At 40.7% G+C, this 11,652-nt stretch overlaps 1 protein-coding gene across 1 annotated transcript in view; it reads right to left on the minus strand.

Annotated features, from left to right (window-relative positions):
• Positions 1-11,652, minus strand: part of LOC308074200 (CUB and sushi domain-containing protein 1-like) — a gene marked incomplete at its 3' end in the record, with an annotated part of 656,606 nt that overhangs the window by 197,935 nt on the left and 447,019 nt on the right. Inside the window, exons 23-24 of the mRNA XM_080413541.1 lie at positions 11,302-11,490; positions 8,526-8,695 (exon numbers count right to left, since the gene is read on the minus strand). Of these exons, the coding sequence (XP_080269667.1) occupies positions 8,526-8,695; positions 11,302-11,490 (359 nt within the window). The remainder of the gene's footprint in view (positions 1-8,525; positions 8,696-11,301; positions 11,491-11,652) is intronic.

Below are 11,652 nucleotides of genomic sequence, written 5' to 3' on the forward strand. Positions count from 1 at the left end.
ACTTTTCTTGTTATTCTCCCAGTCTGGCTTGCCTTGGTCTGCATCCATCGGCCTGTTTCCATATTTTCTCCCCCCCCCCCCCCCCCCCCCTCTCACCTACCTCTCCCTCCCTCTCTCCCCCTCCCTGGGGCTTATTGTAGTATTCATCATCAGTCCATTACCAAGTCATGAGGGCGCGAGTCACCAGTTCTCTATCTGTAGCGCTTGCTAGACAGAGCCCCGAGGTAGGGTCAGGTGACATTACAACTCTACCAGAATGCAAAGAGACACTGACACTGTGGCTTTAGCAGTACTAGTTAATACTTATACTTGTTAATACACTTAGTAACTCCTAGAGGTTAAAGTAACACGAAGCTCATGCTTCTCTGTGCCTTGCCTGTTCATCATTCCTGGTAGGTTGTTTTTTTCTGCCCCCTTTCTTTTCTCAAAACGAGTCTTCTCTTGAACACAATTAAAGTGCTTGCGGTGAATCAGGCGATTCAGCGAAAAGTGAGACTTTAGTGATGGCTCCATGCAATTCCCACAATAAACCTTCTCTATACTACAGAGCGGAAGAATGTTTTCTATCCAGGGCTGCCTCCTATATCAGGGGACATTTGTTTTTATGCCTATATGATCTTTATTCTAAGTACTGCAATCAGTTCTGAACCTGAATATGTACTTTCATCACCAGAAAAAACCCTGAGTGCACTCAGTCACCTTTCCAAGACAACTAAAACTTCAATATCTGATGTCTGCCATATGTCTGGTTGTACAATAGAGAATGAGTGTGTACAAGTACTTCACAGCCAAGATAACTCAATAGCTAAATTAGAGCTATTCAATTAGCAGGTTCAAACAATTACAATACAATGTCTTAGGGCTCTCAAGAGACTGACAATTACATAGCAGGCATATGTCAGTAGTTTCCCACAAATTCTCACATACAGTACTACCTCTCTCTCTCATTACACACTCATAACACGCACGTGCACACACGCACAGAGAAAACCCTGTAATTTAAGATGTGTATGGCTCTGTATTAATCAGCAGAGTAATTACAGGGAACATTGTTTTACAGCGCAATTTTATAGTACAGATGTGCACACACTAATGCACATTACTGCACCGGAGACGATGCTGTCATGGTACATGGAAATATTTCCAGTGTCTGCTGTAGGGGAGAAATACAGGCAGAACCAATGTAATTATGAAATAGCTTAGTCTAAAACGGAGCACTCAACAATAGCTAGGCTAATGTTTCATTCGTTTTTTTCCATGTCAGATTAGGACCAATATAATGACCCGTCAGCTTCCTCTAATCTCAGATAAGTCCTATCAAAGGCAAGCTCGTGCCCAGATCTGAACCGGACAAAGAAGGAAACATCTCAGACTTAACCCATCTCATATGCAATTTGGGTGAAGTCTGGAATAAAAGGAAGTGTGAAATATTCCCCCATGACTCCTGTATAATTTCATTTCTGAAGCCGTATGTGGTCTCCTCCAGGCAGCCTGTTTTGCACGGTTTGCTCCAACATAGGCAATCAGAATAACTTGCCCACCAATCTTTCGCTAGGCTTTTAAATTCATTTTACATTTGTGCAATTACACGTGCGCGCACACACAACATCCCAACCCCAAATCTTTTTTTGTCCCCAAATCATTATTCTGTTGTTGTTATTGTCTCGGCATGGCGAGAGAGTATGTTTTGCCCCCTGTCCGTCCGTCATTCTATCTGTGTACAGCTAATCTCCGGCACCGTTGGCTTGCTCGCAGTGAAACTGTGCACACACACTCCCTGGATGCCAGAGCAGAACCTCTGCCCCAAATTTTTCACATGGGCCTTTTATAGCGCCACCAGGTGGCCGATTTGTGCAAAACATATTTTTTGACAGTACTCCTACAGATTTTGTCCAAAAATCCCGCAAATCGGTACACAGTATCTCTATAGTCATTAAACGAAACGGGTCTTTCACATTTTTCATTTTTGAACAAAATGCCTCAAATCATGAACACAGCATGCAATTTCCTTGAAATTCTGCACGTGTATTTCCACTATGCCACTTGACAATTTTCAAATTGTAATACAGGCCGATTTGTGTTTTTACCTATAACTGCACCAATCTGTGTAAAACTTTGTAACCCTTGCCCTGCATTTTTCACATCTGACTTTTATAGCGCCACCAGGAGGCGCTTATGTAATAAAAAAAAAAATATATATTACTAGATTAGATTTTATCCACATTTCATGCAAATCGGTACACATGATCTCTATAGTCATGTGATCAAGACTGATGTGTTTGCTTTTTCATATTCCATCCTGATTGGCTAAGATTGACATCTAAAGTTTGCAGTAGTGGCTTGTTTTGAACAAAATGCCGCAAATCATGAATGCAGCATCCGATTGCGGTCAAACTTGCACACACATTCATACTATGTTGAGGAGCAAATGCCACCCTTTTAGCATTGGCCTGTTATAGCGCCACCAGCAGGTCTAATTTAGCAAAACACATTTTTTGAACAAAATGCCTCAAATCATGAATGCAGTGTCCAATTGCCGTGCAAGGCCTAAGAAGAAATGGCACCCTTTTCACATTGGCCTATTATAGCGCCACCAGGACACAATAACCTACCTGACCTGGCGGAGACCTGTGCACCGAGGAGCACTTTTTCTAGTTATCTATGCTGTTGCATTGTCTGAAGGAAGCCAAAACCCCCAAAAAATGTTACTCTTACTGTATGTACCTATACACAAGATGTAACAATAAAGTACAACCTTGAACCTTGAACACGAGTGCGTGCACATGCTCATACACACATTGAAAAGTAAGGGAGAACATGATGTGCGTTGAAGCAGATGCAGAGAAGGGAAAGTGAAAACTTGCTTCATTTTCTCTCTCGCAGTTTGATGTTGATTTAATTTTTATAGATTTTGTTTTCGTCAGTGAGATTCTTCATTTGATTCAACACAGTAACTCCCCATTTCATGTAGCACAAAATAGTACGGAATACGGAATAGCATGGAATGAGTTGTGTTCCCGTAAACAGAAAGCAAATATTTTCTAATCATTACATAGCCCAATAGTTCCACATTATGCAGGATGGGTGCTAACACTGATACCAATGGATATTAGTTAGGGGCCTGATGCATGTTGGGTAAACAGGCAGAGAAAGTGACTCACACACTTTACTCATAGCCCCTTAATCGTCCATTCATGCAAGCCAATAATCTGGTTTTGGCTTTGTGCCTTGGGTCATAAAATACACGGAATACATACAATAGACCTCTACAAAAGACAGATGCAAGAAGGAGTTCTCTTAGTAAAAAAACGTGCTAGTCCCAGGGGACACATAGACAATTTCTAACCAGAACAGTTATTCTGTATCTTCTCTCAATTCTCTCCATTCTTCTATTTCCCTATTTGGCCCATTTGTCATATAAGCTGAGTATCACCTCTGACTTCATGAACAGTTAATTTCAGACAAGGTTGAAAAAACATTCTGATTTTGATAAGATCTGTGAACCAGTTTAAAGTTAACTGGTCACAATGTCATGGGCTGTTGTCCATACATGTGACTTAACCCCATGAGCCCTAGCAACCCTATTCTCGGATGAACATTCAATGAAAAGAGCAGATCTATAAGCTTGCGGTGCGTCGTGAGCTTGTAGATCGGCTATTTTTGGTGATGAGATTTGGTATAGAGGAAAATACTAGAGGATCAACGAAGCTTATAGGGTTTAATTGGTTATTTATTTATATATCCTACAATTTGATGAACACATATTTGATTATAGCTGATTACACTGATGGACTGGATTTGTTCATTCTCCAGTTGTATATCTGAGCTTTTGAACCATGCCAAGCTAATCGAGCCTGTTTTGCATTCAGTTTGATGCTGTAAAACTTGTGTTCATGTTGCCAATATTTGCAAACATTTAGCAAGAATAAACCAGTAGAGTTAAAGGATTATGAAATGTTATGTGCCCATTACGTTGTCTATCGACAAAGGAATTGTCTATCATTTGTGGCTTAACAATAAAGTAATGTGAAAATAACTCCAAATGTGTTGCTTTTAATGACTATGGATTCTAATAGATAATCTGTGGGCAAATAAACCAGCACATTCAATTCACAAAGTCACATTACAAATTCCGACTTTGTTTACTTTGGAATACAAATATAAATGGTATTCCTAAATGTAATGTAACTGCATTATATTGGAAGCAGTTGAGCTGTTATGGCCATTGCAGTATTATTTCAGCATTAAGTGGCTTTGTTTAAATGTAAGTTTGACTGCTGTTCCAAGGTTTAAAGCATTGGTTCTCTTACTTAATATTGTCATTCCTTTTACTTTTATATTTGACTTCTCGTTTGTGTTTATGGCTTGATAAGGCACTGCTTTTACTTAAGTGTCGAAGTGTGTGGCACTCCATTATACTGACTATCAAATAATTAGAATCGCCTTTCTCTCATTTCCTTGTTTGTGGAAGACATATAGGTAACAGTGTAAATGTGGTCGTGAATGTATTGGTAAACTGAGCTTGTAGATAAATGATGTTTACACAATTGCAAATAATGATACGGATGATAGGGGTGTCTGGCACTGACAAGGGTCTCCAATTTATATTCATGTTTCAAAAAGTGAATGTACTTCATACTGAATAGCTCGAGCACACCATTTATTGATACGGTGAGCACCAAGGCTGTTCATTACTCCAAATGTTACGCGATAATTACACACCTATTGTGGACACACAATATGCTAATACATTATGTCAGAGTATAAACGACATTGCTTTCCCTCAGCGCTGTACATTTACTCAAGTACTTGAGTATTAACTTTTTCAATATTTTATACTTCTATATCACTACTCAGAGGCAAATATTGTACTTTTTACTCTACTGCAATTATTTGACAAATGTAGCTATTAGTTACTTAGCAGATTTTGATTATTAACACAAAACATACACTGATTATGATGCTATTGGTTAAGCTACCCAGCAGCACACAAAGTCATTAAAATAATCCCCACCTTTATCAGATGCAGCATTAAAGTGATGAGCACCTTAATGCATAACTAATGATAACTAATTGTGAAATGACACATTCTGCATAAAGGTTACTTTTGCGTATGGTACTAAGTATTTTTCAATCTCAATGCTTTTATACTTTTATTCAAGTATAATTTGGAATACCAGGATTATTACTTGTGGTATTGCTACTTCTACTAAAGTAAAAAAGAAATAAAACAATGTAATACTTCTCTTTTACCATTGCTTTCCATGGTGGTTCACCATGGTGGAGTAAATAACAGCAGCATCTTAGTCACATTTCGTCAAGTGGAGACATCGTACATCCAAACCCTACGAGTGCACAAATGTACACTCTCAGAGTTATAGACCCGTAAGGGTAAATTTGGGACCCCTAGTGGTTCCAAGTACCCCTAATGTTGAGAACCAGTGCTTTAAACCTTGGAACAGCAGTCACACTTACACTTAAACAAAGCCACTTCATGCTGAAATGATAGTGCAATGGAGATAACAGCTCAACTGCTTCCAACAGAGGGTACCATAATGCTACATGATACTGTACATATTGGAACATTAGAGGAATACTACTTATATTTGTATTCCAAAACTTACCATCCTGGGAACATTACCTCCACACTTACAACCATGGTAAGCCTCTGTAAAAGTCTGGGAGAACCATACTAATAGTGCTGATGCAATCTAACCACAGATAGGCTCAGCCACCCTCATGGCCTAAACTGATAATACACTCTAACCACATACTGGCTTAACCATGCCCTCAGGCATAATGCTGCTAAAGAGACAATGTGAATTTAAAACTGTTTTACAAGATTTAACCCATTTTCCAATTGGTTACTTTTGTACATAAATTAACAGAGAGGATGTTATAGTGTATGGGCTGGGGTCAAGACTGTAAGAGAAGAAGTGCACAATGGAGCATGGCCCGGTCAATGAGTCGTTATGAGTCATGGTGACTCCCAGTCATGAATTTGTAGGAGAATACCAATAGATGCAGAATACTTTTTACATTTTGTACACTGAGAAGACCTTTCTGACCTTTTTGAATCTTTCCCCTGATAAATAAAAATAAAACTAACACAACTAATACAAACTAAACGTAACTAAAATTCAAACTGAACAGAAAATGTGAACAAAATGAAATGAAAACAAACTGAAAATAAAAACTAATGAAAAATGCCAAAAAATAATAACCTTGTTATGAGTCAGAGAAATATTCAGCAATGAGAGAACATCACAGTGCAAACATCAGTTGCACTGTTAAAGAAAATGGGAAATGAAAATCTACTGCAACCATGTGAAACATTCTAGCCAGTGCAAATGTTTTTTCTTTTGTGTTTTTTTATTTAGGATAATTTTTTTTTTATCTTTTTCATTTTTCTCCCCAATGTAGTTGTTATGCCATGTATATAGTCCCTGTCACTGCCAAACCATATACTGTACTTGTTGGACTTGGGGAAGGTATATAGATAAAAATAGATAACTACATGTCTCCTCAATGCACATGGTGTCGCCAACAGCTTCTTTCCACCTGACAGTGAGGAGATTCACTGGGAGGACGTAACGCCTCCTCCCAGTTCTGCTCCCTGCTGAACAGGTTCCCTGACCAACCTGTAGGAATTGCTAGTACAGAGACAGAGATCACCTCCCCTGCCGGCTTCCCACCCAAGAACACGGCCAATTGTGTTCGTTGGAGCGCCTAGCCAAGCCGGAGGCTCAGTGGCGGCGGATTCTAGCCCTGCAGTCTCCACAGCGGTGGGCAGGTACTTTACCCCTGCTGTGACACCTGAACACCCCCTGTGCAATGCTTTTATAGCTGCTAGAAGAGTTTAGTCTGACTACAGACCAGCCGAACCATGAAAAATGGTAGCACTAAAAGCAGGGTTTAAAACGATAACTTTACAAGTCTGATAAAGGTTACACATTACTTTTATAGCCAGTTATGTAACACAGTGGAATACTTATACTCTTAATTCAAATACTTAAACTCTAAAAGCAAGGTTAGGCCATGTCCACCAAAGCATTTTTTCCCCAGCTGAAAATGCAAGGCGCTCAACTAAAATCATCATCCAAACACCCAGAGTTGAAAATTCTCTGTGACTAGATAAAAGTGCCAGATGTGAATGGAGCGCAGAATAGGTGCTCTGCGCCTCATTGCACTGCTGGAATTTCCAGCATACAGTAGCATAAATACATGGTGCTCCCACTTAAAACTATTGAAAGCATACGCTGTGCTGAGAAAAAGCCCCTTAATGCAAAAGGTGTGAGATGATACTGTATGTCTAGTCTCTACAGTGTTGCATGCATTGTCAAAACTTATGTCACATTGTCAAAACTCTTCAGAGAAACATAAATCTATGTGGAACAAACTGAATCAATTTCCATTGCTTTCACACAAAATGCATTCAATGACCACATTTTCCAAAATCCATGAACTATTTTCTCGTTTGTACTCCATCACCTTGCAAAGCACTATATTTGCAGGACATTTTTCAAATGCTAACTAACACACTGTGTTAAAAACCCATTCAAAACAGTATCATGCCAGAGAGTCTTGGCATAATACTTGAAATAACAACCATTCTGAATGCAGCTGATTGCAATTTCAGCTGAAAGCCTACCTAGGTGTCCTATTTTTAGTAGCTGTTACTAAACAGACAAAAGGGGACAATGTGGCATGTGTGTGGGATGATGTGGCATAACACCACTCTGCTGCAATCACAGGCTGGTTTGCTGCACATCCCGAGATGTCAGTACTATTCTAGCCTCCATATTCCCCCTCCCAAAACCCCATAGAAGAGTTTTCGTGGAGGTGGACAGTTTACAGTATGACCGCCATGCGCATGACCAGATGTCCTTGCTGGATGTCACGAATGTGGGATGTGGAGACACTTTGTCTGAAGACTGCAAGGGTTGGATTAGACATTCCAGAACTTTCTAAGATGCATCGCAGAAAGGATATGAGATGTGAGGTTGATGAGAACAGGTGAGAGGAAGAACTAGAACACTCACTGTACTTTATGTACATTATATATATACAGTATATTCCCCCCCAATAATATAGTATATAATATACGTGTGTGGGTGTGTGTGTGTGTGTGTGTGTGTGTGTGTGTGTGTGTGTGTGTGAGAGAGAGAGAATGTGTGGGTGTGGGTGTTGTGCGTGTGTGTGTGTGTGTGTGTGTGTGTGTGTGTGTGTGTGTGTGTGTGTGTGTGTGTGTGTGTGTGTGTGTGTGTGTGTGTGTGTGTGTGTGTGTGTGTGTGTGTGTGAAGCTGTTTGGCCATGTGTTTAGGAATCGAGCTGACGGCTGCCAACGGTTATATTGAAAAACAATCACAGTGGCGTTGAGGCTGTGAGCGTGCGTGTGTGTGTGTGTGTGTGTGTGTGTGTGTGTGTGTGTGTGTGTGTGTGTGTGTGTGTGTGTGTGTGTGTGTGTGTGTGTGTGTGTGTGTGTGTGTGTGTGAGTGTGTGTGTGTGTATTTGTGTGTGTATACCTTTAGATAGTCTCCTTCTTGCAGTGCAAAGCTCTCAGCAGTCAGCCTGATTCCTTTGCCTGTCTCCGTGGTGATACGGTAGATACACTCATGGTTGTTATCGTAGTTGGAGGGGAAATTAGGAGAGAGGAGCACACCTTCAGTTCCTACAGAGGAGGCCCCGCACTCTGCTACAGTAGTGGGGCAAAGGAGGGAGAAGACGGAAAAAGGAGAAAGAGAGAAAGAGGCAGAGGATGGAAGCATTAACCACTTTCAACCTGGCATCCCTATTTTCGGCAGATCTGCAAACTCCCTATATGTTGCATCGCGAAGTTGTTGGGTGGTAGATCGGCTACGTTTGCCATTCGTCGTATGACAAAATAAACAAGGGCTTAAGTGGTCGCCGGTCTCTGGGTTTGCTTGTTACATGAGAGGAAACAAGAGGAGACGATCACGCTTTCATTTACAATGGAGAAGGCCCGATGCTTTTCAAGAGCAGAAGAAAGAGGAGAAATACATCAGAATCACAGCAACCTCTTCAATCACTGGGGAGGATGAGGAAGAGAGAGAGGCGCATACAGTAGCAGCGTGTATACAATCAACTGAGAAGACATCTATCAAAATGTACAACTCCAATCAATATTGCTTTCTGCAAATACACTTTTCCAGCATACGGAAGAGAGGAGATTTAGAGTGGATAAAGGTTGGTAGAAGCTACAGCTTTTTTTTTTTTTTTTTTTTTGGGAGGCACCTCTCCGCTGAAGGAGGACAGAAAGACAGAAAAGAGAGGAGAAAAAGTATAACTTGTAGGAAACCATCTGAGTGGACAAGAATGCAATTAACTTGGAAATAATTACTGTAACAATATTCTGCCAATGCAGTTTTCTCACACAGGAAAAAAGAGAGGAGCAGAAGCAGAGAAAGGAGAAGAGAGTGATCACGACATATCTGCAATGGTAGGAGAAGAGAAGACATCACTGAGGGGCCAGGAAAGAGCAGAAACAGAGGGAGAACAGTGGAAACTAAAGCTAATATGGAGGCACGAGAGTGGGGAGAGAGAGAGACAGTAGATGAGAGAAGAAGGGGAGAGATAAAGGAACGGAGGCAGGGAAGGGCTTGTCAAAGAAGCGCAAGAAAGAAATTAAGAATGGAAGAGAGAGGTGCAGAAACAGGCTGGGAAGGAATAAATGAAGAGTTTCCATATAACAGTTAATGTCCTAATTATCTATAGAGGCTGTCCAATTAAAGAGAAAAGTTTGGTGTGTGTGTGTGTGTGTGTGTGTGTGTGTGTGTGTGTGTGTGTGTGTGTGTGTGTGTGTGTGTGTGTGTGTGTGTGTGTGTGTGTGTGTTGTGTGTGTGTGTGTGTGTGTGTGTGTGTGTGAGAGAGAGAGAGAGAGAGAGAGAGAGAGAGAGAGAGAGAGAGAGAGAGAAAGAGATTGAGAGAAAGAGAAAGAGAAAGAGAGAGACAGAGAGACAGAGACAGAGAGAGAGAGAGAGAGAGAGAGAGAGAGAGAGAGAGAGAGAGAGAGAGAGAGAGAGAGAGAGAGAGAGAGAGAGAGAGATAGACAGAGACAGAGACAGAGACAGAGAGGTATAAGAGAGATGGGGATAAAGACTATGTTCCAACAATAAAGGTAAGTGGGGAACATAGAACCTGGGGAACATAGGGATGACCCCAGAATGGGAGGTGTTTTTTCCCTCGTAGTCAGCCTCCTGACTGCAGACAACGCTATTATAACATTACTGAGTCTGCTCTGATCTGTCTGCTTTTGGGGCTTGAAATTACTCCCGGCCCAATTCTGGTAAATTACCACCAACCAGCAGCCAAATGGCAGGAAATTACTAGCAGTACTAACAGTCAAAATACCCTTAAAATACCACCAGCCATCAGCAAAATGCTGGGAAATCACCTACAGCCAGCACAGCAGTCGAACACCAGTTTAGTCCCACCAACCACTGGGCCCATCATAGGTACTTTAGCACCAACTAGCACCAAAATTATCACCATTCATCACTGAATAAACAGTTCAATATCAATGAGCTACCACTCAAAATGAAACATTTCACCAACCATTTGTTGAACGCTGGTTAAATACCGGCAGCAAATACCTGATTAAATACCTTGCCCATCAGACAAATGCACGTCAGTTTCTGCTATGGTTCTTAAGTTTGTCAGTACTACTACAGTAGCTAATATGCGAGGTATATTTTAATTTTATTATCTTGCTTTATCTTATCTTTATTTATCTACCTTTGTTGTGAATAACTGCCTTATTGTGTAATTTTGAATATAATGTATAATTATGTTTAACATACATGTATGTATAATCATATAAGATAAGAAAAACTTTAAAGACTGATGAATTGAGTACAACAGACCACAATGGAAACAAGCCCCTGGGGCTTTTTGTGTTATCCTTTTAGCATAACCTTTGACTGTACTTCCTGTACTGTTAATAACCGTGTTAATTAAGTATTCAATCAATCAATCAACGGGAGGGGGTCATACGGTCATAAAAACAAAAACTAATAAAAGAAGCGAAAATAGACGATCTACAAGCTCACAACACATTGCCTTCCAGTATGGAAACAAATTCAGAACCTGTGAAATAGTATTTCCCAAACAATTTCAACCGAGACCCAAAAGATACATTTGGTGTCCCTGTGACCCAAACTAGTGAAAATAGCATACAACTTTTTTTTTTAGGAGTAGGAAATTAGGAAATTAACATATATACATCTATGCATCTAGAGCCATAGCTCACCTACAGTATGCATCTCTAGAGCCATAACTCACCTATGCATCTAGGCAACGTGTTGCTCCACACTCGCCTCCCGCCTCCCCAACAGGTGATCTTGCTATCGCCCTCAAGTCTGTAGCCTTGGAAACAGGAGAACACCAGCGAGTCGCCAACTCGGAATCGGAATCCCACCCTCCGGCTGTACGCTGGTACACCAGGATCTTCACACGGCTCCAGGTCATACTCTATAGATCCAAGACAAACACAAACACAACATCGCTGGGGTGCGAATTGGCCATGGTGTAATAATGCACAATGTTTTGACTTAAGTGAGAAATATATAAATGTTTCAGAGAAGATTAAATATAGATTATCACCGGGAGATGCCGACCCATGAAGGTTGGGCA

Source organism: Gymnoscopelus braueri (genome assembly GCF_963280865.1).
Source record: "Gymnoscopelus braueri genome assembly, chromosome: 1".
Taxonomy (NCBI): domain Eukaryota; kingdom Metazoa; phylum Chordata; class Actinopteri; order Myctophiformes; family Myctophidae; genus Gymnoscopelus; species Gymnoscopelus braueri.